The sequence below is a fragment of the Moschus berezovskii genome, chromosome 19 (assembly GCF_049115385.1).
Source record: "Moschus berezovskii isolate FMDL1 chromosome 19, NW_MosBer_1.0, whole genome shotgun sequence".
NCBI lineage: Eukaryota > Metazoa > Chordata > Mammalia > Artiodactyla > Moschidae > Moschus > Moschus berezovskii.
The window spans coordinates 71,713,693-71,740,950 of record NC_142478.1 but is presented as its reverse complement, the minus strand read 5'-3'; the positions used below and the strand labels follow the sequence as shown (position 1 = coordinate 71,740,950).

General features: G+C 43.9%; 1 protein-coding gene across 4 annotated transcripts; it reads right to left on the bottom strand.

Annotated features, from left to right (window-relative positions):
• Positions 1-1,335: 1,335 nt before the first annotated feature.
• Positions 1,336-27,258, bottom strand: EWSR1 (EWS RNA binding protein 1). Of its 4 annotated transcripts, none has more exons than XM_055405493.2 (17): positions 27,231-27,258; positions 22,900-22,936; positions 22,712-22,763; positions 21,341-21,467; positions 16,903-17,089; positions 14,912-15,079; positions 12,678-12,889; positions 11,628-11,808; positions 8,859-8,896; positions 8,291-8,323; positions 7,878-7,996; positions 4,260-4,389; positions 3,384-3,506; positions 2,829-2,991; positions 2,379-2,476; positions 1,669-1,921; positions 1,336-1,549 (listed from the first exon to the last, which is right to left on the bottom strand). In XM_055405493.2, exons 1-17 carry the CDS (start codon positions 27,241-27,243, stop codon positions 1,510-1,512), a joined length of 1,974 nt encoding a protein of 657 aa, XP_055261468.1. In that variant the 5' UTR covers positions 27,244-27,258; the 3' UTR covers positions 1,336-1,509. The 4 variants fall into 4 exon arrangements, with proteins under 4 accessions (XP_055261468.1, XP_055261470.1, XP_055261469.1 ...); XM_055405495.2 differs by having other exon boundaries at positions 8,859-8,893; XM_055405494.2 differs by having other exon boundaries at positions 21,341-21,464.

The following is a 27,258-nucleotide window of genomic DNA, read 5'->3' as shown; positions in this document are numbered from 1 at the left end:
TGAGGCTGCCCTGTCCACATATGGGTCCAGCCCTGACAACTGCTCCTGCACTGGCTGCGGGGCGAGTGACCCCAGTTCCCCTGAGCCGCCATCCTGCCCCTGTCAGAGAGCAACAGGCCCGGAAGGCCTGCTCTCACCCCAGCCTCCCTGTGCTTGCGCTCGTCCTGAGCGCGGCCTGTCAGGACTGGGCCTGGGCAGGGAAGGACAGCTCTGGAGCCTGCACTGGCCCCGGGGCTGGTGTCCAGCCAGCCCTGCCTTGGAGGTGAGCCCCTCCCTGCAAGCCTTTGTTCTCAACATCATCTGTCTCAACTGACCTTTCAACCTTCACCTGGACCTGCAGGGCATGGCCTTGTGGGGCCACAAGGCTGTGCTGGAAACTTCGTTCTGTTGTCCCCGGGGCTCCTGAGATCGGGGAGCAGGACCACGCCCGTGGGCTCCAGCTGCCTGTGCGCAGCCTTGGGGTCAGGGCTGGGAAAGGGCATCTGAGGGCAGAGGCACCCGGGGCGGCTTCAGCCCCAAGTCCAGTCACACTTGGTGGCTGTCCTGTGGCAGAGCTGGCTGGGGGCCAGGGAGGTGGCCGATGGGCACCCGGCGTTTAGGTCCAGGATACCTGTGTGTGCGTGTGGTGGGGTGGGGAGTACAGGCTGAGGTGCCCCCTCAGCCTCCCAGGGCGCTGACCCACGGAGCTGGATGTGCTGGGACAGCACCTGGCACAGCGTTGGAGCCCGGCGGCATCCCAGGCGTGTTCGGGCCTCGGTCCTTCCCTCTGGCAGGGACACACTGGCCTGCATCGTGGGACTGGAGGGAGGCAGGCTGAGGGGGCAGCTCAGGTCCTCTCGGGAGTCGTGGCACGCACGGCAGGACTCCCGGGGGGCTCCGAGAACAGTGAAGGCGGCCTCGCTGGGTGACGGGGGCGCAGAGAAGCCAGGACTCCGGGAGAGGGGGTGGGAGGTGTGGGTCTTGGTGAGGATAGTCTGGGCTGAGGGAAGAGCCCGTGAGGACAGGGGGACGCTTCCCCTCTGAGAATGGGGTTGGGGGAGACCCGCAGGGAGGGGCTGGCATCTGGGGAACAGCGGTGAGGACCCTGAACAAGCGCAGACCCCGGCGTCGGGGCACGTCCAAGGTGTGTGGTGGATGCAGAACAGAGGCGGAGAAAGGTGACTGTTTATAAACATTTGTAATTTTATTTAAAAAAAAAAAAATCACAACCATGAACATTGTTACAGTTAGAGGCCCTCTTGGTTCTCCACAATGATACTGAGCATGCTCACAAGGGGTTCCCATTGTTTAGTCTTAAACAACCATCTTTAAAATGAGAAAAAAAACTCAGCACACTACCATTTAACTTGTTTTAATGTTTCTTCACAAATGGTGAAAAATACTAAAGTACAGACAAGGAATAATCATAATGTTGTGACCAACATTATAAATATGGAATTATAAATTTAAAACATTTTCTGGTTTAAAAAATAAATCTGGTAGTCAATGCAGCTCTGCGGGTCTCTGCGTCTAGTAGGGCCGGTCTCTGCGCTCCTGACGGTGCTCGCCTCTGCCCGGTAGAAGCGAAGGGCGGTGGGTTATGATGGGCTGGAGAGGAAGCCCGGCCCCGGCTCAGGGCGCCCCGCGACAGCCGCCCGCCCACCCCCCAGCGGGCTCACCCCCACGTACTTATCCATCTTGCCAGGCCCTCCTCGCCCGCCTCGTCGTCCTCCCATCTGTTCCATCAGTGGTCCAGGGGGTCCCCCAGGGCCACCTCGTCTTCCACCACCAAAGCCACCGCGGTCCATGCCCCGGCCACCACGGAAGCCACCTCTGTCTCCACCACGGCCGCCTCTGAACATTCCACCCGGACCACCGCGGTCCATGAGGCCACCTCTTCCGCCCCGCATGCCTCCAGGGCCACCTCTGCCGCGGTCACCGCCTGAGGGGAGTGCGCAGGAGAGGACACTCAGCGCCAAGACTGAACACTGTGCAGAGGCCCCGCGCGGAGAGCAGAGCCAGCGCTTCCCCCACTGCACAGTGAGGCTGGGACTGCAGCTGACCTTTCGACAAAGGTATGAAACGCTCAGGGGTCCACTTACACATTGATTTTTCCTCACCAAATGTGAAGTACAGTACTACGCAATCTGCAGTCAGTGGAATCCGAGGATGTGGAACCATGAACATGGAGGCAGGGCGGATGGTGAAATTACGGGGGATTTTTTTTTTAACTGCACAGAGGATCAGTGCCCCTATGCTGTTCAAAAAGGTCAAGTGCAAAACTGACAAAGCCCCAGGTCAGGGCTTCGCCTGCTGGAACCAACCTGACCCTGGGCAGCCGGTTACCAAGCCCATGGAGCTAAATAGAGGTTTAGTGCCAAGAAGCTGCGGGTACCTACCCGGGGGTGGGAAAGGTGGTGGGAGGAAGCCTTCAGGCTTTGGGGCCTTACACTGGTTGCACTCTGTTCTCCAGGCGAAGTTCTGGTTTCCACAACCCCTGCATAAGAAGGATTATATCACAACAGAAATCACTTACCAAACAGGCCAAGCCCGAGCAGAAACCACCACAAACACCGAGTCCGGGTCCAACCCCACTCGAGGACCTGACCACACAAACAGCTGCAGCCACAGGCAGCACAGCACAGGACCAGAGACGGATCCGGCCGAGTGTCTGGACAAGCATGTGCAGGCGGGCCCGAGTCCGGTGGACTGTGTGACCAAGGCTCCACAGCAGCTGGTAAGGACTGACGGGGCCGCCCACCCCACAGCAGGGTCAGGGTCAGGCTGCTCTGGACAAAGGAACCCCGCAGGCAGGCCTCTCCAGGGTGGGAGTGGGGAGAGGTACATACGGGTTGGGGCACTGCCAGTCCCCAGCTCGGTGCTGGACGTTTCCTCCTCCAGACGGGTTCCCCCGGGAACCGCGGGGCCCGCGTGGTGGGAAGCCTCCTCTGTCTCCTCCGCGGCCTCCCATGCGCCCCATGGGTCCTCCAGGGCCTCCTGGGCCCCCTGGACCTGCAGTAAGGAAAAACCAGCCCTTTATAGCACCAGACTTGCTATAGGACATGTGAATCACAAAGGGAATTGGATCACAGCATCGCTGGCCCCTTGCCCGGTCCTACTTCGCCAGAAGCCCAAAGGCACAGCTCTGTGTCCCTGTGGTCTGTCCCTACAGCTGGAGGACAGGCCTCCTCACACATGTGAGGGACGAAAGCAGGATAAACAAAAGGCAGCCCAAGGGCCGACCCCCCCAGCAGCATGGTTCCCAGGGCTCCCAGCCTCCGCGACCAACCAACCCCTCCTCCTCTTTTGCTTTCCCTTCACTCTAGAAACCAAGCTCCTCAAAGACAAGTGTACCGAGAACGTCCAGAGCAGCAGAGTGGAGCCCGAGAGCACCCGCTAAATACCTCCTCGGAGTGGCGGTGGCATCCCCCTGCCCTCGCGCGGCGGCATCCCTCCCCGCATGCTGTTCATGGGTGGCTTCTTCCGAGCAAGAGAAACTTTAAGTTTGCTCCCTTGGAAATCTTTCCCTAGAAAAAGAGATCAGAACACTCATTATTCCCAATGTCCAACTCCTACTCCTCTTGAGGGGACCAGGTAAGGTTACACGACTCCTTTTTCACCAACTGCACCCCGTTATCAAACTCGACCATTCCCACTGCATCAGTGTCTCTTCCCACAATCTTCCCTAAGATTTTTACAGGTGAGGCCAGAAAAGCCTTAATAAATAGGGTGAGAAGTAGAGCAGGAAGTGGCTGAGAGGAGACAGAACCTGCTGACACTCTCAAGTTGGTTTTTGTGAGAACTGAAATTCCAGGATCAACATCAAAGTCATTATATATATATATATAAAACCACAAATGTGCATAGTTGAGGCGTCTGTGGGGCTTTCTGCACCTCTTAGACAAGCAAGTGGATCTGAGTGAGAATGACCGAAGATAAGGGCTCTCTAAACCCAGTGCCTGGCTCTTGTATGGCTGAGGGGAGCAGGGCAAGCCGCCTCCTGGACACCCCCAGCGCTCCTCCAGGAGCAGAGAGAGGGTCTCTTGCTCCTCCCGATCCTCCTTGCTGTACACCCTATAGCTACACAGAAGGATAGCCTATCTGTCCCTGGTCCCTAGAACCACATTAAGAGAAAATCATTCTAACAGAATGACATACTCGAGCACAAGACCTTTACCTACAAGGTGACCCTCGCCACACTTGCTCCCAGACCCTCCGTGTGCCCTGAGGAGGCAGAGCCAGGAGGGCCAGGGCACACCCCGCTGACCCAGGGCTCCTACCATCAAACCACTCGACAGCAGTTTTGGCAGTTGGTGGGTCTTCATAAGACACTGTAGCATCGCCTTTGGGCTTTCCTGTTTCCTTGTCCAAGTAAATATGGATCATGGGTTGTCCAGTCCTCTTGTTCATCTAGGCATAAAATAGCATAATTAAGCTATGACCAGAAATACTAGTTTTCAGAGGAATGGTGGAATTATCAGTGACTTATTTTCAAAGTAGCTACCACAACTACATACACTTAAATGATTTTTTCTTCTTTCATGTTTTATAATAAAACCAAAATAGGCCCGAAGTTCTAAACTGTGTCCCGTCTGTCCCCCAGCCTCCTCTTCCTATGGCCTACACCTGCCCCAGCTCCCTAAGGGCCGTGTCACAGGCACCCAGTGAGCAGCCACTTATTAGGATGCAGTCAGGCCACCCGTAAGATACAGCGCACATAAAGTGAAAGTGTCCTTCGACCGCAATTCACAGGGCTGTGAGTGTGCTGAAAGGACTCGACCACCTCAAGCTCAATCACAGCCGCCGGTTTTCCCTCCAGAGACAGAACAGGACTAGCTTCCCAGTTCAATACCAGATGCAAATAGCTTGAGTTCAGGAGCCACACTACACAATATGGCTTTGTGTATTTTATGAATTACATGTGCATATGATCAAACTCTTTAAGATATACACATTAACGTATCTAGTGATACGTGAAAATTTAGAGAGAGCTTAAAAGAACTTACGATATATACATGTACTGATACCTATGTTTTTTAAAAGGGCATATAAAGACAAAGGAAATGTGACAAAATAGTGGTACGAATGATGGGTTATTTAAAATCTTTAATTTTACAAACTTGACAATAAACACTACTTTCTTAACTAGGAATAAATCCTACATACCCAAATAGACAATATACTATATAATCCACAAGTAGGAAGTTTATGATTCAAGATTTACCAAAAGTAAATTTGACTGAAACTATTTTTATATAGATGGATCAGAAAAGACCATTCCAAAACAGCTCATTAACGAAAAAAATAAAAACCTGCAAAACTTTTAAGGAGATGGGCTTTACCAAAGACCTAATAAATACACAAATACAATGTTAATGGGGGGGTGGGAGGAAAGCACTCAGTATCATAAAAATGTCAATTCTCAAATTCAGAAAACATCCTGTTTGTGTGTGTGTGTGTGGTTTCTGGCTGCACCACAAGGCACAGAGGACCTCAGTTCCTCGACCAGGGATCGTACCTCTTTCCCCTCTGCACAGAAGCATGGAGTCCCTAACCACTTGAATACCAGGGAAGTCCCCTAACTGGGGTTTTTAAGGAACTTCATAAATTGGTTCTAAAATGTATAGATAGAAGAGCAAGAAGTAAAAAGAATGAAACAAGAATCTGCCTTACTAGAGATCAAGATTTAGCACAGAGTCATTAGCAGAGCTGCTAGCATAGGATCACACAAAGTAACGAAAAGTATATATGGAGTCAAGAAACAGATCCAGGCAGATGGTACTTTCTGTGTGACAGCACCATATACCACCAGGGAAAGGTAGACCTTTCAAAAGATGTTGTGGAATAAAAGGTCTTGCAGATAAAACATAAAGAGACAACCCAGTAAGGTAATGACTGAAAAAATCAAGAATTCCTATTCATCAAAAGAAAATGAGTAAAAAATGTGAGCCTTGGGAACTCCCTGGTGGTCCAGAGGTTAGGACTCTTGCTTTCACTGCCAAGGGCGTGGGTTCTGCCCCTGGTTGGGGAACAAAGATCCTGCAAGCAGAGTGGTACGATCTCCAACCCCACCCTTTCAAAACTGAGCCATGAACTGGAAGACTTGTATTTGCAACAAAGACAAAGATCAGCATTCAGACAATATAAAGAACCACATATAAATCAACAAATGACAGACAACCCAATGAGAAGTGTGTATAAGACACAAACAGACATTTCAAAGAAGACAGGATGCCATTATAACATTATTAACCATCAAGGAAAAGCAAACTACATTTCCATTTTCTTCTACCAGATTACTGAAAGTTTAAAAAACAAACACGTGATTCCTGGTGAGGCTGTGTTGGATGTGCAGTGAAGAATCTACACTGGTCGGCCAGATGGTTACTTTGAGGTTAAACACCATACACACCTTAAGAACCGGCAATCCTACGCCTGGGTACAGTCAGTCCTCATTATTCGTGGATCAAATATTTGTAACTCCAAAATCAATGCTTGCGGCACTTTCTGTGGTTATTTGTGGCAATGAACAGAAAGTGAAAAACGTGTGGCCGGATGCACATGTTCCCAGCAGAGGAAGAGGAAGACAATGCTCTTCCCTGTTGTTCTAGCTCTCCTAGAAAGGACCAGAGGCCAGAAACTGGGAGGTTGGGGGCAGTGTTCTGTAACAAGTTCTGGCTCTAGGACTAGTTGGACAAATCTGAATACCAACTCAGGCAAGTCACACTTCTGAACCTTTTACTTTGTTAAATGAGCAGGATTTATCAGGATGAACTGTTCTTAGAATTTGTGATTATAATCTACGTGAGATGTGTGTATACACACTTCTGGGGCGGTGGCTCGGCATTCACTAATCCAGTGTCTGTAGCGACTTTATACAACTTGCCACCACGAATAACAAGAATCAACTATATACACACCAGAGAAACTAGCGCCACCAGGAAACATGTGCAAGGATGTTCGCTGGAGCATGGCTTATATACGACACAGCCTGTTTGTTAACAGAATATATGAATAACTATGAAAGAAAGGAATACAGGACGCCCAAACTTTGAGATTTTGACCTAGGGACCCTCCTCAACCCTTCTCAAAATTCCAGTTTCTCTTAGTTTTCCTCATCTAATTGGTAACCATCACAGTAGCTCAGACCAAACTTTCTAGCCACTCCAGCTTCTTCAAACTAGCTCCTGTCTCACTATTCCCTGATATTCTGAAATTACTCCCCACTTGGAATGGCTCTGTTCCTCACTTTATCCCTTTCCTATCTTGCTGTATTTTCATCCTTAAGAATTATGATCACTGAACACAGCACATCTATTTTCCTCTTTACAACATGTTCCACACTATACATAAACTCTAAGAGTTATCTGTTTGTTCCCAGTGTATGTCCAGAATGGTGTTGCCTTACAGTAGTGTTTTAATATTCTCCAAAATTATGTGAAACAAAATATTATTGAGGTACATCTATAAAGAAAGGGAATGATAAAATTCAGGATTCGAGTGGGGAGAAGGGACAAAACTAGAAAAGGAAGACATATACCAGGCACCGATAAAGGCCTATTGCCTATGCTGGGATATGGACACATAAATGTTTTATTTTAAAAACATTATAGTCTGTATTTCCTCCCCCAAAAAAGTTCATGTAAATATTCTTACAATTAACTTGATAATTATAAAAGTGACCCTGAGTTATCAAATATGCTTAAACCATGTTTAGGATTTCTTTTCTATAGAACAGTATTTTTTGCTTTCTGCTTTTTGTATTTTAAGGAGCAAACCACATATGGACAGTCCAGAAGGAAAACTCAAGCCACTTCAGAAACTCTCCAAGTCAGTTCTCTTCAAAATGCCCTGTGGTTACAAGATCTGCCAGCTCACAAGGTCATGCTCTTACTCACCTTAACAACTCCACACTGCTTAAAGAAGTCTACCAGATCATCAAGAGTCACACTGTCATTGAGTCCTTGCACGTAAATTGCACTGTTGTCAGAGTCTTCATCTGGATCTACAGGTGGGCCTTCCAGAGAAAAGGAGAGGCAGTTAATGTCATGTATCCATAGGGGCTGATTAACCAATGGTCACTACTGTCTGCTAGCATTCATCACGAAGCCAAGAGAACTACCAACCTTACTAACAAGAATGAGACGGAATTTTTGGTGTATTTTTGTTTACTCCTGATAACCGAAGCCCCAAACTGCTCTTGAGAGCAAAAGTATTCCACTCATCTACCTGGCTGCTGAACTCCAACACACACTTGCTTCTGGGCTATTCAATTACAAAGCACAACGTAACTCCAGGAATTCAAAATTACCTAAATCAAGATCTGGTCCTTCATCCATGGGTCCTGCCAACCAGGAAAGATCATACAAAATATTATTAGTGCACGTCTTGCAAGCTACAAACCTTACAAACACACATAGCTATCTACTATACCCCCATTTGAAGGGGCTTCATTAAATTCAAAATGACCCGCACTGCTAAAATGGAGCAGTGCCCCTTTAACATCTGTGACAGGTTTGCTAGGGTTTGCTTTTCCTTTGCTCAGAGTTTGCTTTTAAACCATTAACCAAATACACTCTCAGTGCTTACGTGCCAAATTAGTGTTAAATTTAAGTCAAATTTCTTTCCTCCAAATAAACCAAATTGTAAAATGCGCTCTCCCCCACATTAAAGAAGCAGTTGCTCAACATCCAAGTCACCCTTTGTTTTGTAACCGCAGGTTAACCTTATTACCCCTAAGACAGTGCCGGCAGTACCCATTAGTCTCTTTTGTAGAGATCATTTTTAAACCGCTTATCAAACTAATAAAAAATTATAGTTTTCTAAAAACTGACTGTATTTTTTTTAAACACTATCCATGGTAATACTCAAAAACTTACCACCAGGCTTATTGAAGCCACCTCGCTCTCCAGCGCTGCTGGGGGGATAAACGAAGAAATGAAGGCCTTTCCCTTTAAAAGCCAGTACCGCTCTGAGCCTTGGGGGGGCTCGTGGGGAAGAAGGGCACTGGCTAAACACATCTCCAAACAATGCATCTCTCTCATCTTGTCACTATGCCTTTCTTCAGGGCAGCTTGCTCAAATTTCCTTTATATACAACCTTGCTTGTCTGATTGTACACACCAGTGTGGTTGATTCCTTTCATTTCGGGGCTGGTATTAATAGTGCAATACTTGGCAAATTGGGGGAAAAATACATCCCAAACACCCACCCCATCAGTTGAAAAACAGGGAGAGCTTGTGTGGAGAGGAGTAGCAAGCCAAGTAACTGCTGTGACGAATCTTTTCATGTTCATAAAGGTGCACCCTCAACCTCTCCCAGGGGAGAGCCACGTGAGGCCCTGGGCTTCTTAACAATCACAGTTTATAAAAAGCAGGAGACACCACAGTAGAGGCCTATGACATACACCAGAGGACGCATCCAGCCGATCTTCAGCATAAAGCCATACATTTCAGGGCATGATGGGTTAACAATTGCTGTGAAAGGAGAATTTACAACAAACACCAAGGCTCCACAGACTGGGGGTGCAACTTTATAGACACACCAATTGAGATGAATGACAACAGCAATGTAAAATCACTGCCTTACGAATTTTGAAAGGGGAAGAATAAGAATTGGGCCTTTTGGGTTCTTTTCTTAAATAAAAGGCAGCTCCTCAGTGGGAGGCCTTGAGCTTTTCTAACCAGTATTGCACCTTTAATACCTGAATATACAATTTCAAGCTGTTGCATGCAGCTTTGCTTCCTTTTTAAAAGTACACACCATAAAATGCTCTCTCTCTTTAAACACAAAAGTTTACACTTTAACGTTACACAATTCTAGAGTATTATACCTCCTCTGGTTCATTACCAAACAACAAGTATGCAGTTACCAAAGTTACAGAAGGATTCCATTTATACAATGAATACATTTTGTTAAAAATATTCTATGTATATTTTTCCTCTCCATATGGACACCGTGTCTAGTCCCACTTTTCATTATGCTGCCGGCTGAGTACTGAGTACGGGTACTTTTTAAGTATTGAAGTGTATACAAGGCTCTCACTTTGTAACCTGTAGCATATAAATGCGACAAAGCATGTTAAAAAGTTTCCACGTTTAACAGCCAATGAAAATATCAAAATACTGAGGCAATGAAAAAGGGCATGTTAACAACATTGAGCGCCTTACCTGCAGAAGACACTGAAAACCATCACCACACCACAATAAAAAGAGGGGGGAAGGCTCTGGTATTGTCCCCAAAGGGTCCAACAGACTGCATCACAGTCTGCTGGAAAGCCTGCGGGGAAAGCCACCATGTTTTCTATGGCTTCAGCAGAGACTTCTCACTGAGAAAGAGGGAACACCCTCTACTAGCAAAATCTAGCAAAATTAGTAGAATTATTACTTCTGGAGAATTAAAATGAATAAACTTAAAATTGGTTTTGCAATCAAAAAATACTAAGGAGTCTAGATGATTGGAGACGTGATGATAGTGATTTCAAGTGTCTACATCTATTTAAAACATCTGTAAAGAAGTGAAACCTTTATAATGGAATGACATTCTCCAAATCAGAAGATTGATTCTACTTTATACCAAATTACTCATAAATTTTTGCATCTTATAAAATGACTTTCTTCCAATAAAGATTTCACTGAAGACTTAAGTTATGCAGAATATGCAGAACAGTATTTTAAACCAGTATTGTTCAGCAGTAAACAGATTAATATAAAATTTAAAAATCAATTATATATTTAACCTTGAAGTACACTTCTAAAGAAATTCTATTCAGTTTTTCCTTGAACCAACAGCGCCACCAAATCCAATTCATACTATACCAACATTCTGCATAACTTTTTTTTTCTACTAGTTTATACAGGGACAGAACACACACAGAACTAAGCCTTCTGGATTATGTTAACCAACATTTCACCTCACCTTCATCAAAGTAGAGACACCAGAAAGGGAAAAGGATGTGGGAGGTGGGAGGGGAAGGGTAGGGTAGCAGGTTCATGTTACTCATCTAAACAAAGTTTTCTAAACCAGGTTGTGCCATCCATCACAATGGTCAAACCGATTTAGACTTCTCAGAATCTCCACTGGGGAGAGTGACTCTACAGCTACATACATTACTCTGCACAAAGCTACCAGATTTCTCTGTATACCAGGTGCACCTCAGGGTTATGGGACCAAGATCTTCATCATTATGTTCAATAGTTCCAAGTATAAACAGAAGTTGGGGACAAACATTGTGGAAAACAGCTGCATTCCTTTTCTGCAGTATATACACCAGGTATTTCAAGACAATCATTCAGAAGCATTTAGTCAAAAACCTAGGGTTGTTAGAAGGGTTGTGTGTGTTCCATCCCAAATCTATTACCCAGGAGGCTTTTGACCTCTGGAAACCATGAAGGGAACTGAAAGCTCTAATTTTAAAACCATTCTTTGTTCTCCCCAACCCAACCAAGTAGATTGGCATTGAAAAAAGCAAACTGCCTCTATAGATATGCCACAGAGATGACATTTCCATGTTTGCAAGATGGCTTGGGCTCATCAGACTATCCATGGAAATGCAGAAATAAATTTCCTATGTCTTTCAGTCCCTTCTTTCCATTGAAAATCCTATGGATGAAACAAAATTAGGTAAAAGGAGAAAAGGTTTGCTCTTACCCCATTCCACCGCGTCCTCCTCCCCGCCCACCTCTGCTCATGCCTCCACGATCAAATCCCCCTCTTCCCCTGCCCCGGTTATCAGGGCCACTCATGCTCCGGTTCTCTCCTGGTCCGGAAAATCCTCCAGACTCCTGCCCATAAACACCCATGCTACTGGGGTGGTCCTGTCGGAATGAACCTGAGGAAAGAGTCACATCTGTAAGCCATGGATCAGCATTTACACCACTGCTGTTGTACTTTCTCCTGGAATCATAGAATTCTCAACTGCAAGGCACTAACCGAGGTATCATCTTCTTTACATCTGATTAAGTACCCTATCAGTATGCTTTTTATAAAGTTCAACAAAAAAGGCTGAAGTAATCTCATACAGTTTGCCTAGGAAAAAACCACTCTCAAACAAAAATAGGACTCTTGACCAACAGTTCACAGGGTTCTGTATCCCAAGATGCCTTAAAAAACTGTTCTTTAAACCACACTCAAACAAAAATGGAGTCAGGTTTCTTGGGGGTTGCTAAGGGGTAGTCTCCATCAAGAAGCACTACTCATTGTCATAATGAGACATACTCATGGATGCAATTAAAAGAGAACAATCCAGGCAAAGACTATTTGAATTTTTCCACATAAATAAACTAAGCATTCCACAAAAATTTTTGTCTTATGAATGTGAACAAAAAAACAAAATCAAAATACAGTATCTTTTTAACTATCAAAACTGCAGGAGTCTTCAATAGCTACCTGCTCACGCTCTCTTAATGAGCTGGGGTGGGCAGGCCATAAGAAAAGCTGGCTTCACTCACTGCATATAACCTCCCCAGAGAGCAGGGCTGGCAGTCTGAAACTTTTTCTCTGGTCAGTTACAAACTCTCTTTTCTCCTAAGGCATACTAACAACAATTAAACTGGAGAAAATCCAGGATTATCAGCCAGGATAGGATACCCTCAAGATGCATCCTGGAGTTCAAAAGCACACGGTGGTAAAGAGTGTTTCCCCATTTCAGAAACTCCAAACACAACCATTCTTATTTGGTTTTCTCTCTTAGCAACTCACTCTGCTGCCCGTAGCTGCTGCTCTGTTGACTATATTGACTTGGAGCCTGGCTGTAGGATCCGGTCTGGGGGGGGTAACTAGTGGGTGGCTGCTGCCCATAGCTGCTTTGTTGACCATAGCTACTCTGCTGCCCATAGCTGCTCGGCTGCCCGTAGGCGTTCTGCTGGGAGTAACTGCTCTGGTCGTAACTGGTCGGCTGTGTAGAGGAGTAGCTGAGAAAACAAACAAAACAAAACAGCTTGTTAGGAGAGGCTTGTTATTTTAGGTCCCCTAAATATAAGAGACATTCCCAGAATGTGACATAGAAATGCAGTTACTTATTACATATTAACATGCTGAACTTAAAATGAGCAAAGTATTTTTGTATTTAGAATCAAGTTCTGAATAGGAGGGGGTATTATACCAACACACACACACAACGAACCCATCTATAAAATGTACAACCTTAATGAGTTTCCCCCTTTACCACCCCCACCTTGACTAAAACAGAGCTTCCCAGGTGGCGCAGTAGTGGAGGGTTAGGAGGCGCCACCTGCCAATACAGGAGACACAGGTTCAATCCCTGGGTCAGGAGGATCCCCTGCAGAAGATATGGCAATCCACTCTCGCACTCTTGCCTGGGAAATCCTATGGACAGAGGAGCCTGGCAGGCTGTAGTCCATGGGGTCGCAAAGAGTCGGACACGACTGAGCACACACACGCAGGCACACGTGCTCATCAGAACAATAGTTATTCTCAACCAAACTCAAGGCACGTTTGGGAGCCTAGGTGCTTCCTGTATTAAGGGAAGACTGTGCTCCCAAGGAAGGCTAACCCAGGAAAAGGCACTGAGAAAAGTGAGGCAGCTAAGTATGGTATTCAGTTCTAAGGCTGCCTACAATAATTCCCTTGAGTGATGACTTGTTTTCTGAAGGTACAAGGCCACCTGATGTGTGTCTGTGTGGTCACTTTTCTCTTGAGGGTTAGTTTCAAGTTGCTTTGGTGTGTATATATATAGTTTTAAACTTCCAGACACGCCTGATCATCTATGAATCTGGGCATTAATAAGGAAAAGATGGACAAGGAAACATCAGAATCAAGACACTATGAAAAACGAATATCGGACTGATATTCACCTTCATATATGTCAACTAAAGGGCAGGGAAACTAACCAAAGATACTCTTACACAGAAATAAAGCTGGAAATATAAAACTTTCAATGAACCATGATAATGAAAAACAAGATAGCAATTTTAATTCTAACTACAATAATTTTAAGTATCTGTACCTCCCTCACCACAGTTGTAAAACGTTAGTCACTCAGTCATGTCCGACTCTTTGCGACCCCAAGGACTGTAGCCCACCAGGCTTCTCTGTCCATGGGATTCTCCAGGCAAGAACACTGAAGTAGGTTGCCATCCCCTTCTTCAGGGAATCTTCCAGACCCATGGATCAAACCCGGGTCTCCTGTATTGCAGGCATATTCTTTACTCTTTCAGCCACCAGAGAAGCCACTGGGAAGCTGTTAAGGACTCAAAAGCTTCTCTTTACACCAAGCGCACCTATTCAACTTGCCAGATTAAGCGCTCTCAACATGACAGGTGTGGGTGGGCCCTTGGGAGGAACTGCTCGAACCCTGCCCACTTCTGCTCCAAGCTGTACAGAGACATTTACCAGTCAGCTGTGCTTGCTTATACATAAGCCAATGAAATGAATACAAAAAGGGGAAATGTTAATTCTATCAAAACCAAGTTAACACTTGAGGACACAATTCAGACAGTTCATTTGAAAACTTGCATCAAAAAACCAAATCTGAGACAACCTGTGGTTCTTCTTTTACTTTCAAAAAGAAAGGCCTTGGCTTAGCCATTAAGACTGGTGCAAGAATGGACCTTAAGTTAAACATAAAATGATTAAGGTAAACTTTCTTTTTGAAAAAATAATGCCCTGCAACTTGACCCATCTCAACTGCACCTGGAAAATGTGACTTCCATGGTTCTGTGTATCTGCTTTCATGCCACTGTTTCTCATCTGAATAAACTTTTTTTTAAAAAAGTGGTAAAAATGTACTGATATTTAGAAGTGTTTTTGACTGAGGTTTTGATGTAGAATATGTGGTCAGGCTTATCCCTGGAAGAGTCAGGTAACACAGTTCACCTGAGGAAGCAAAAGCAAGCTGGTCAACAGCCTAAAAAAAATCTGCTCTATGATTCCACTAGCTCACTGGCCACAAGAGCAATCAAGAGAAGACTGACCTGGTAGGAGGATAGGATGGTGGTGCCGAGACTGGCTGCATGGGGTAGCTCCCAGGTACCTGGGGATAACTGTAGTTACTCTGTCCATATCCTAGGCTGGGCTGGTTGTAACCCCCTGTGCTAGATTGAGGTTGACTAGTCTCAGCGGGTTTGTTACCATCCTGTGGTCTAAAAGGAGAAATAAAAAGTGAGACATCTTTTCTCTCAACATCAAACTCTTGAGTAAGCACTCTAATCTATGAGCAGTAAGCAATGTTAGTATTGAGCTTGGAAATAAATACAGTTGTAAAGTGAACTCCATCAAAACCCAATGTTGGTCCAATGGTCTCTGCTGGAAGAGAACACTAAAAACGAAGAGTCTTAATCACACCCATGGAAGAAACATTCACACGCTCCTTCTGTTTCATGTCAGCATCTATAGAAGCAATTATAATACTCTGTGCTGCCCATTTAACAGATATGGGATGGGAGGTGGTTTATTCAGGAAGAAAATGCCTTTTCTCAATAAGGACTATTAAAGACAAACAAGAAACTTTAATAATAATGCAAATTCTGGGTTAAAGTAACATTTATCTAAATCTATGGCATCCTCTCACGCTCAAGATGAACTGGGAAATATCCTTGTGAAGTGGTGAAAACCAATTTTAATCCCAAGGGGAAAAAACCAAAGAGGTTTCTATTACCCCTTAAACCCCAAAGTCTGTAACAGGGTTGTAGCAGAGTTGAGTGCTCGCCATTTTAAGCAAAGCCCAAGAATCAGCAGGAAGGCCAGGGAGGATGTGGAAGTGCTGCTTTCTCCAAAGAGCTGCAACAGTTCACATGCTCCCTCTCTCTGAGGGAAAAGTGAGTAGCTATCACTGATCAGGAGACATATTACTGTTATAAAGTGTGAGGGACTGAAAAACTAAGAAACCAAAAAGACTAACATATACCTGCCCCATTCCCCGCCCACCATGGATTGGATACACTGTTGCAATGGAGCATCAAATGGGACCTCAAATATCTAAGAACATTCTAAGTCAACTGAACCCCGACCTTAGAGGAACCCGCTTAACACTAACCACTGAAGATGGCCTAAAAGATGTAAACTACTAAGCAGCTCTGATTGCTCACTGTGCATTTTATAAGTACTCTCATGAGTGTTTGCCAGAGCTAATTTCTTACCTCTACAGCAGACAACAAGTCTAGGTTACAAGTTGATCTTGTGTTTACTCCCTAAAGTCTTCTTTCAAACCAGAATTCAATGTTCCTTCAAGACTGTATGCAGAAGCCACCTAAGTGCACTGTCTAAAGCAAAGACCTGAAATCTTCTGTTAAGTAATAATTAATATTGTTTACTTGCTTATCGGTCATGGAGTACGAACTGTTTGCCCAAATATTCACCCTATAGCAGGGCATCCAGTTAAGAATTCATACTTGCCTGTGGTATACCAAGCCAGTACACAATACAGAAAATCACGTCACCAATGTCTGACTTCTGGATATGGATACAGCCTTTACTGACAACTGAATCATGTGACTGTTTCTTGAAATACATGATTCTACGACTGACCCACCCCCAACTGAGAAGTACAGTGTTTTTCCCAAAGAGAAAGCTATTACCCATTTACAGAGTCAATAAAACCAAAGGTAAAAGCATCAAACTATTAAGTCCATCAGTTGTTCTGTTGTGAGGAAACCACACTCTATTTTCATCTGGGTTTAGCAAAGTAAATACAGTACCTCCTCCTATCAAAATGCCCATTCTACTAAAACCAAATGACCCACTCAGTGACATTCCTTATTCTGGACCCTGGATGGCACCACTTATCTACTTAATGATGAGTAGCATTTCTGGTGTGACTGTATCAGGTGAAGAACAGTTAACACCCAAGTAGATCTGAGTAAGCTTTACAAAGGAACCAAGTCAAGGATTCTCTTAAGTGGGCGGGTTTGCTCTCTTTTCTGAAAGTCCATGGCTGCAGCATTAGAAGTAGGTGAGGGGGGCTTACCTGGCAGGCGCAGTGGCTGCGGGCTGCTGTCCATAAGCTGGGTAAGCCGGCTGAGTGCCATAAGCAGACTGAGCTGCGTAGGAGGCCTGGGTGGTAGTAACCGTAGCAGTGGTGGTGTCATAAGCACCAGTGCCGTACCCCTGGACAGGCTGGCTGTATGCCTGCGGGGCAGCTGGAGTAGAATATCCTAGAACAAAGGAGAGCTACGTCAGACTTCTGGCTCCTTAGAGATCTGCCGGGACACTCAGAACAAATTATAAATCACTTTCAAACATTATGATATTTGGCCCCTTTAAGTATCTCCCCTTCAGTAAAAGTAGCAACAAACCAATATTTAAAGCCTAAGTTCTCTGAAAACACTCAGTTTTCAGCCAAGCACTGTCTCTTTTGCTCTAAACTACACCAAACAGAAAGGAAGAGAGAGTAGGCCACAGAAAATGCTGATATAGAAAAAAGGGCTCCCTCTGCCCTCACCTTTAAGGGAGTCCACAGGGGACACAAATTCTACACTGGCATTGCAAGCAGGCCTTTTTAAACAAGTTTTTCGGCTAACTACTGAAGTATACCCCAAATCTCTACAAACAGGAATAAAATGCCCCAGAAAGGGAGGTAAAAGACACAGTGTATTAAAGTAGCTGCAAAATAAGGATCCAGGTACAAGTTTAGCATTAAAACCTATCATTTGGAATTATTTGCTTTCAGCTCCAAGCATCATGGACAGTTCAAGTTCAAGGAAACTGGAAATTGTGGAGAAGATGTGTTTAATTTTCAGTGAGATGTTAACAACTGATTAAACACTCTTTAAGAACCACTAATTTTGTTTCGGGTACCAAACTACTAAGAAAATGCCAGTTACCAGCATTACATTAGTAATACAGACATACTACAAATTATATTTGCTTACATGCATATGACCAATAAAGGTTTTCTTCTTTAACTTTTTTGATAATTTATCTTAAACTTAATACTCCCAAAATACACACTGAAAGTTAATGTTACATTTCATGTAAACCATCTGAGATTCTAGTAGTCATCAAGTTATCCACCCCATTTCTCTTATTTGCCTGCCATGAGCAAATGAGTATTTTTCCTGCTAAGCAATACTGGAGGTGGACTCTGTAGCCCCCCTGCTATTTCCCTAACCAAGTGTTACACACCTGTCTTTGTAGGTGTGCAGAGACCAAGCTAGGCTGTCTCCCGAGTTCCGGCCTTTGCCACACCAGGCAGGGTCCACACCCTTTCTTTTCCTTTTTGCCGCACTGTGCCGCTTACAGGATCCTTAGTTCCCCAACCAGAGAGTGAACCCAAGCCCCGGGAGTGAAAGCCCCGAGTCCTAACCATTGGACCACCAGGGAATTCCTGGGGTCCATGTCCTTCCATCTGGAATTTGGGCTTGGAACATGACAACCCCCGAACCTGCAGTTCCTAATTTGAGTCCCTTTCCTAGAAGGTGTCATAACCTTTCCTGGTGCTTGGCTTTCCTTCTTTCTATTCAACAAGCAGTCAGCCATGCAACAGAGTCAAGTCTAGTAGTCAGCATTTATGTCCATCAAAGAAAAATCCAAATCTCAATAAAGCAAAAAAGTTTCAGTACTCATAACAAACTTCAGTTAGAACAGTGTCCTCACTCTACACAGAACTTACTAGCAAAAAAAAAAAAAATTCAATTTCCCTCTGTGCAATCTAAAATGTCACCAATCTGTAGCACAGAATACTTTCTTCTCCACTTCAAACATTTCAGGGCAATTCTGAAATTAATTACACATAAAGACAGTAACTGCCTTCTCAAATATGTTGGGTTGAAATGTATATGAAAGTATATTTCACAAAACAGGAGTCCCAAGCACTGGAAGTTTTTTTAGTTGGCATGTTATTCATCTGAACTGTTTATTTAATTTAGAATTTCTTTGCAGAATCCTAATGTCAACCATATAAAGCACTCATTTATTTAAATTTAACTGGCATCTAATTCCACCTACCCTATTACTCTTACACAGATTTTTCCCCTCTCCGTAACAAGCCATTTATAAGATTTATAAGGACAACAATTAAAAAACAACAAAAAACTGGTAAGGGCAATAACATATTGTCATAAAAACATCTAGCAACAGACCCTTGTAGTGCTGAAAATTACAGTAATAGACACCAGATTAATAATCTTTTAATTAATTTGTAATACCCACACAAGCAGCCAAGCAAAATGAGCAAAAATTAACAGAACAAAATGACAAGACAACACATCTACCATGTGGTGATGAATTTAAGAAAAAAGAGTAAGAAACATCACACAAACCACCAGAATTTTTGTTTGACTTCAACAATACAATCTAAAGTCTAATATTTCCATTCCAATTAAAAAGCTGAGATTTATATAGCTCCTCCTCACGAAGTTTTATTTTAAACTATTCTAGAAAAGAATCTCTTTACATATTTCTTCCAGTAATTATCCAATGATTTTTATTTGTAAAGGCAGTCTGAGGTAAGGGAAAAAAGTACTCAGTGTGCTTGAACATACCTACTACTGTTGGGGTCCTATTTGGTTTGGTTCAGCCTCAATTTGCTCACCAGGTTTAATTTTAGTTCCTACACTCCAAAAGTTGATGGGAGAATTAGGGGAGATATGAAAGGTCTTCCATAAACTACAAAGTGAATACATAGCTCTACAGAACCTAGAAACTGTATTTCATACAAATGACTTGACCATGTTCTTATAAAATGATTTCAGAGACTGCAAAGGATGTATTACTTAACTTCGAACGACACTTGCTTTTAAAATGAGTTAAAGGTACCTAAAAACATCTAGTTGTAAAAAATCAGTCATGGGGAAGTAAAGTGCAGTATAGTGACCATAGCTGACAATACAGTATTGTATACTTAGAAGTTGTCGAGAGATCTTAAAAGTTCTCATCAAAAGGATGAAGGGGGGAGGGAGGATGTGTGGTGATTCACGCTAACTAGACTGGTGGTGATAAATTCACAATACTCACAAACACTGAGTCATTTTGTTGTACACTTGAAACTGATGTCATATATGTCAATTACATCTCATTAAAAACATAATAGCTTGAATATGTAAAGTTCATCTCACAATTTCAAAATTCTGTGTTAAAAATACAAACTGCAAAATTTCAGTTCCAGCTTTTTCTACAGTTGCCAACTAACACCCACAGAAAGTTTAAACACTTCCCATCCTATTCAATGATATGCATTAGGTAGACTAGGAAATACTTCCCATCAAATCCATGACATGGTCACACAGTGAAATAAATTATAGGTGAGTTTCTCCCTACCAACTCTGGTAGACCATATATAACTTGGGGACTGAAGATAGTTTGAAAAGTAATATTCTTTTACAATAATAATGAGAGGAGTGGGTGGGTGGGGAAAAGGTAGGGATCCTGAAATGTTACACAGTATTAAACATAAAAAAGTTATTGTACAATTCTCACACACTCCACTTTCAACCCCAGTATTACGATATAATTTATTCTAATTCTTAAAACAGTTCATTTTTTGCTCCCTGGAATGCTGTTACATATATATTTCAAACATACTATGGATTAAAATAATATCATTAATACTTAAAAGGAAAATAAAATGTGTCTGGACTGGAAACCAACCAACAGACAAACATAATACATGCAGGATGGCAATCTGTTCCTCTAAATAAATCTAATCATGCAACCTGTCCTTGAGGGAACAGGGGGAAATCAGCTGGGAAGTAGTCATCTGAAATACCTCTGAGAAGGTGAACAACTATTATTAAGGCTTGACACAAAATAATGTAAAATAAAGCAAAATCTTTCCCAAAATCACATAAAGAAAAAGGACATGGATCTGCAAATGGCACCTGAAGCAATTTTCCATTAGCACCTTGTTGTGTGTGATGTTAAAATGTTTGAGGGTTAAACAAATGAAAACACCTAAAGGGTTAACATTACAGGGTTAGACAAGATGGAAAGCATTTCCCATGCAAGAATGAGCAGGATAGTCAAACCTGTACTGGTCCCTTCTACTGTGGAAAGCACAAAACAAAAAGTAGAGGGCACACTATCAGATGAAGCAAATAGATCCTGAAAATCAGTTCGATTTTTAAGCAGCTCGGTTTCAGAAGGCTCATTCTTACCCAGTATTAGCATTAGCACAATCTTTTATATATTCTCCATTTTGTCGTGAGATTATATAATACACTGTATAAGATAGATAAAAGAAAACGTTCTTTTTTCCTTTGGAATTTATCCCACCCACATTCTATTAGAGATCCTTCAAGGAGAATGTAAGGAAAAGGAAAAACAAAACAAAAAACCCAGCTCCTCCTAAGAATAAAGGATTCCCAGACACCAAGGTATCAACTAGAATATATACCCAAGAGCACAACTAACAAGTTCCTTAGCTAACACCCTAGGTAATGTGACCCCAAAGTCTCCCAGGGTCTTACCAGTGGGAGGCTGTCCATAAGAAGTTGCATAGGCGGTCTGCCCATAGGTTGCAGTGGTCTGAGCCTGGGTATAGCTGACATCAGTGGGCTGTCCATAGGTTCCATAACTTTGCTGCCCATATGCCTGCTCCAAGAAAAAGAATTCAAGAACTTCATATATGAATCTAGCATTTTAGCAATAAAATGGACTAACTTACTTTTAAGTTCCTGAATTGGAAAACTAAAGTAAAAAAATATGCTAATAAAAAGATTAAAAAAAAAAAAGACAAGATATCACAATATCATGAATGCTTGTTTCCCCTTATCTAATCCACTTGTATTTTCCTAAACTACAAAAAAGTTCCTGAGATAAATAGGTAAAAATCTCAATTTAATGATACAAGAAATTAACAAGATGCCCTCAAATGATGCACAATGAAGGAAAAGATGTATAACTGCTAGCACCTAGTGGAGCAGTTTTAGCAAACAGAAACAAAAGCTAAAAAAAAAAAAAAAATGAAAAGAGAAAGAAAACGAAAATGGGGCTAAAACCTGTCAGACAATTTTGAAAACTGGATTTTCAGCATGGAACAAAGATTTACTAATTATCACACCACTTCAAAGAAAATGAGGAATACTACACGTCTCCTTTAGTAAAGCATGAGTGCTGAATTTTGAACTTGGACATCAGTAATACTTAAAACCTGGCAAGGTATGAGCTGTTCCTTCATATATCAGTAAGATCACATTCTAGATTTGAACGGCCAGTTATGTAAGACCTGCCAAAGACATCACATTCTGCCTGTCCTAGAATCTTTCCACAACAGAGCTATTAGTATTCTTTTATGCCACAGACCATTTCAGAATTTGAGGTGATCTTGAGAACACTAGGTGGCTAATTTCTAGTATTTTTCGGCCTAGATTTTAAAACAGGCTCATGTACTAGAAAGAGCCCAGAAGCCCTATAGGTAGGCAGCCATAAGAGCTGACCCATCACTTACTGTGCAACCACTGGCAAATGGTGTAATATCTACGCACTGCAATTTTTCATCTGCAAAATGTCATATTATTACCTTCCTCTGCAAAACTGCTTTACGATTAAGTTAAATAAACACAAGATATGTAGAAGGAACACGCATGGAGCAAAACACCTAATTTGAGAAATAATACTAGAAAGGAAAGGAGAACTAGCAACTTCCAGTTTGAGGATGGTTTCATTACAACAGCACTCCCACTGTGAAAGTTTAAATATCTGTGCATTTTATGATTTCAAACACATTATACTTTCCATTACCTAATTTTTGAAAAAGATTCTTGCTAGCTATTGTTTTAATGACTGACAGAAATAGTTTACTTGAGGATGCAGCCACATACAATTATCTTAAAAATTACCTGGGTAGTCTGTGCATATCCTTGAGTGGGCTGGGCGGTGTAAGCACTGTAGCTGTAAGAGAAATAAATGCAAGAACTGAATACAGAACATCCAAATTCCATTACTAAATTCCCTACAGTTAGAGGAGGCTCTGTACTCTAAAAAAGTAACCAATCACACCCAAAGTACTTGTAAAAATCTGACTTACCCCTGCTGGGCTGCAGCTTGGCTGTATGTACTATAATCTAGAGAAAACAAGAGAAAATTGTGTGAAGCCAGAATTTACAAGGAGAAAAGAAAAAGGAGGGAAGGAATTCAGGCAGCAGGAAGATGAATTTTTAAATACCATACTGAGAGGACCTACAGGACAACACAGGTCCAAATGAGTATCTCTTATCTCTCAACACCAAACCAAAAAATAAGTCTAAGAGTTAAATTCAGAAAATTTGAACAAAGTGCAAGCTTAATGAGGTCAAGATCAGCTGATTTGGCAAAGACACTTTGCAAGTTCCCATGACCGCAAAGTCTCCCTTAACCCACTGGCTGTCATTTCAAATACATGATCATCATCCTAAAACTAACAGGAAACAAGATAAAGGTAACAGGATCCAAAATTTTACCCTCAGGAGGCATGCAACAATATAACAATGTTTAATACTGGAATGGTTACATCAGTAGCTACATCTCCTAGAAACCTAGTTCAAAAAAAAAAATCACTCCCTCACTTAAACAAGTTAGACCACCCATAATTCCCTAGGAAGGCTGAACAGAAATGGCAGAAAATGAGACAAGTTATCAAGCAAACCAGGGTTCTAAAGGGTTTGCTGACCCTATGAGGGGTTACATCTATAATTTAAAAACTACCCACGTCACAAATCCCACTGAAGACTCATAATTGGCAGAGAAGAAAGCATTTAATCTTTTGGCCAAATAGTTTGGTTTTAGGTAAGACCATCTTTTAAAACTCAAGTGATTTCACCTTAAAAACACACACTATTTTTCTTCTTCTGTCCTAAGTAAACCTTTCGACAATTTTTCTTTTCGTAAGAAATTTCCAAGGACTTCCCTGGTGGTTCAGTGGTTAGGAATCTGCCTTCCAGAGCACAGGACATGGGTTCCATCCCTGGTCCGGGAACTAAGATCCCACAGGCACAGGGTGGCTAAGCCTGTGCACCACAACCAGAGAGAAGCTGGCATGCCACTAGGAAGATTCAATGTGCCGCAACTAAGACCCACACAGCCAAATAAATAAATATTCTCTTTTTGGAAAAAAAAAAAAAAGAAATTTACAAATGCACAAAAAGGGACTTAAAAACAAATCCCTCTGGTCCACTAAGGTGTCTAAAAATAGTGAAAATAGAAAATAAAATTGTTAAGAAGCTTTCATGGCACTACTGAAGTAAACATTGATATATACCTTTAAAAGATCCTGCCCAATTCTCTGCTCTCCCTAAAAACTACTATCTTATTCTATTAGCGTGTCAGAAGACAATACCACCATTAAGGCAGACCAAAGGGTCCTTTCTTTACAATCAGAAAGCAGTGCCTTATCTGAAAGCAAAAGCTGACAGCTCTTCACAGAGGGGGTTTCTAACCTAACTCCAACAGAAGCCTGCTTCACAGTTCACCTGGCCTGCCCCCAGAGCATTCTGTTGAATCCATCTCTTTAACTTGGCTCATTTTTCACCTCTATACATAACCTGACCACCTTCCTTCCTCTACACCCTTAACTCAGAACCCTGAATCATCAACATTATCAAATCAACCACCATTTGCGATTATGTATAATGAGCAAATCGATCTGTTCAAGACAATCTTAGCTCTGTATGTGACATATAAAAAATGCAAATCACTTCTTTCACGTTTTAGTTAAAAAATAAACACACCAAAAATAAAATATTTCACCCTACATTCTGCTGAGGCTTCTGTGTGAGGAATGGTTCTATATCACCAACATGTAAGTTCAAAGTTCACAGAACTTTTACACAACAACAGTTATGTAAAACATAAAAACTGGCAAAGCTGACATGGAACAACGAATGATCTCAGACCAATGGGAAACCAGCTGATTTAGCTGTACATTGTTGGGCTAAGGGAGGTAGTAAATGTGTTTCACGAGAACTTATGTTATCTTCCTATAGCATACAAACCTTTATATGGCCTCAAGAAACTACAGTTACACACTGGTCAGACTATTTAGCAGTTGTCTTTTTTTTTTTTTTATAACTCCGCAACGTGCAGCTGAAGACTACACTAAAACACAGGACAAGTTGAGGAGAAAACGGGGCTATGGGTGGGGGCCTCCAGAGTGCTATGCCAAGTCGCTTCAGTCGTGTCAGACTCTCTGCACCCCTTTGGACTGTAACCCACCAGGCTCCTCTGTCCATGGGATTCTCCAGGCAAGATTACTGCAGTGAGTTGCTACATCCTCTTCCTGGGGATATTTCCAACCCAGAGTGCTAGCAATATTCTATTTCTTGGTCTGAATGGCGGTTACTTGGAAGTTTCTTTGCTAAAGTGGACATATACTTTAGGTACTTTTCTAAATATGCCAAATAAGGAGGAAGAAAAGCTAAGAATATTGCCCAATTTTGTGGCTTTTAGAAACTTCAGGCAGTCCCGATTGGAACTGTTGAGAGTTAGAGCTTCAGACCACATCATAAGTTGAAGTCACTTTGGGACAACTCCGTGAGAGCTGTAACATCAGAAACTAAGGGCTCAAAATGCTCTTCAAAGGTCTAGCCTAACCCCGTCATCTTGAAGGACAGGACACTGAAGTCCAGATAAAGATGCCCTCAAAGGTCCCCCGGTCAGACCTACTGCCGTGTCTACATAAACCACAATTGTATTTCTAATGCAGGATGCGGTGGTTACCAGTAAACAGCTTGAGCAAAGGAGAACGAAAAGTTGGCATGTCCACACACACACACTTGTACTCCCCAAACTTTCACGGGGAAGGGAGAGCAGCACCCCTCCCTTACAAAATCCTAACACTGCAGGGAAGAGGGAGCAGGAAAGGGCTCTGAGGAAACCATTCCCCACCAGGAGGTGTCTTGGACGGTGGTTGTTTCAGAGTCCTTTCCTCCAGGGGCACTCTGTACCCTGGCACTAACAGCCAGCATCTACTACCTGCTTGTTTACAGACCACAAAGCTGGGGAGAGTTCTGAAGACTGTCCTGCCCTCGCTGGATTTTGGACCCTTTTCGAATTAAAACTCGGAAGGACCCAAAGCTTTTTCCATCTTCCCTCCTCTCTAACTGCCTCCAAGGCCTGGAGTCAGGCTGCCTAAGAATAACCCAGAGGCAAAAATCGCCCCACCCGACCCACAACCGCAGTTAGTGCGCGGATTGCGGTCGCGTTTAGGCTACTCTTACACTCCCTGGGGCGGTGAAGACCACCCCACACACCGTATTCCAGATCCAACCCCGGGCTTTCTTTCAAAGTCCAGTCCGCGCCTCCTTCCTCTCTCTTCTCTCAGACCACGAAATAAACAAGCCTCTCTCGGCTTAACCTAAGCGAATAAACGTGCGAGACGATTACTTAAGCATTAATTCAAACGCCGACCGAGACCTTTTGTTTCTCCTAAATCAAAAAGGCCAAGAAATGTCTTTCGGTGGGGGATTCCTGGCCTTGCGAACCAGGTTGGCCTCATTATACAACAGGCCTCCCTCCGCGTTTGATGAAAAATGGCCCTGGGAAGCCCCCTAATTGCTTTTTGTGGCGGAAAGACAGACTAATAATGTTTTTTTTTTTTTTAAAAAAAAAAAAAACTTTAAGAAGCAGCCGACTGGGTAGTTGTAAAGCGGAGCGTGGGGTGGGGGGGCTCCGTTTAAAGCCCAGTCGGGCAGAAGTTCGGCCTGGGGGCTGAAACCCGCCGAGGGGGGCAATTCTGCAGCCCTGGACGTGCCAGCCGACCCGGCTTTAAGGACGACGGGGCTCCGCCTCACAGGTCGGCGCCCCTCGGCTCACAAGTCCGCGAAGCCGTTTTTTGTTTATTTGTCTTTTTTTTTTTTTCCTTCGGGCCTCTCAGTGAGAATCCGCCTCGGGCCCAGGCTGCCGCCCTGGAAATGGAGCAGTGCTGGGGAGAGTCAGAAACACAGCGGGCCTGCCGCTGCTCGAGCCGCCGCCCGCCGCACCTCCGGTTTCGGGGTGCCGGGCGCGAGGCCTGGCCGAACTCTCTCCCCACGACCGCGCGCGGGGCCCCGAGGCCTCAGGCCCCGCCCACGTGGCGAGCGGCCCGGATCCCGGGGCCCTACCGCCGCCACACAATGGAGGCCAAGGCAGGCCCCCGCGCGCCCCCGCCGCCTCCAGCCCCCCGCGCGCCGGGGGCGCCGGAAGGTTCCAGAGCCGGCCTGCCCGGTGGGGGGAGGGGAAGGAGCGGAGGGGGACGCCGGCCATCGCGCTTCTCAGACCGCGGCGGGCACCTCACACCCTTCTCGGAAAGCCCACCCTGTCGTCCCTTCCATCCGCAAGGACGAGCGGCCCCCAAGCTGGGCGTCCCTGCCGTCGCCGGCGCGACCGCAGTCCCACCACACTCACCCGTGGACGCCATTTTCTCTCCTTCCTT

Excerpts from the sequence above, each read along its gene's own strand:
- EWSR1 (XM_055405493.2), bottom strand. Across the intron at positions 4,390-7,877 it reads AGCAGTGTGGAGTTGTTAAG|ATGAACAAGAGGACTGGACA; the intron begins GTGAGTAAGAGC and ends TTTTATGCCTAG. Across the intron at positions 1,550-1,668 it reads GGGCCTGGCAAGATGGATAA|AGGCGAGCACCGTCAGGAGC; the intron begins GTACGTGGGGGT and ends TCTACCGGGCAG.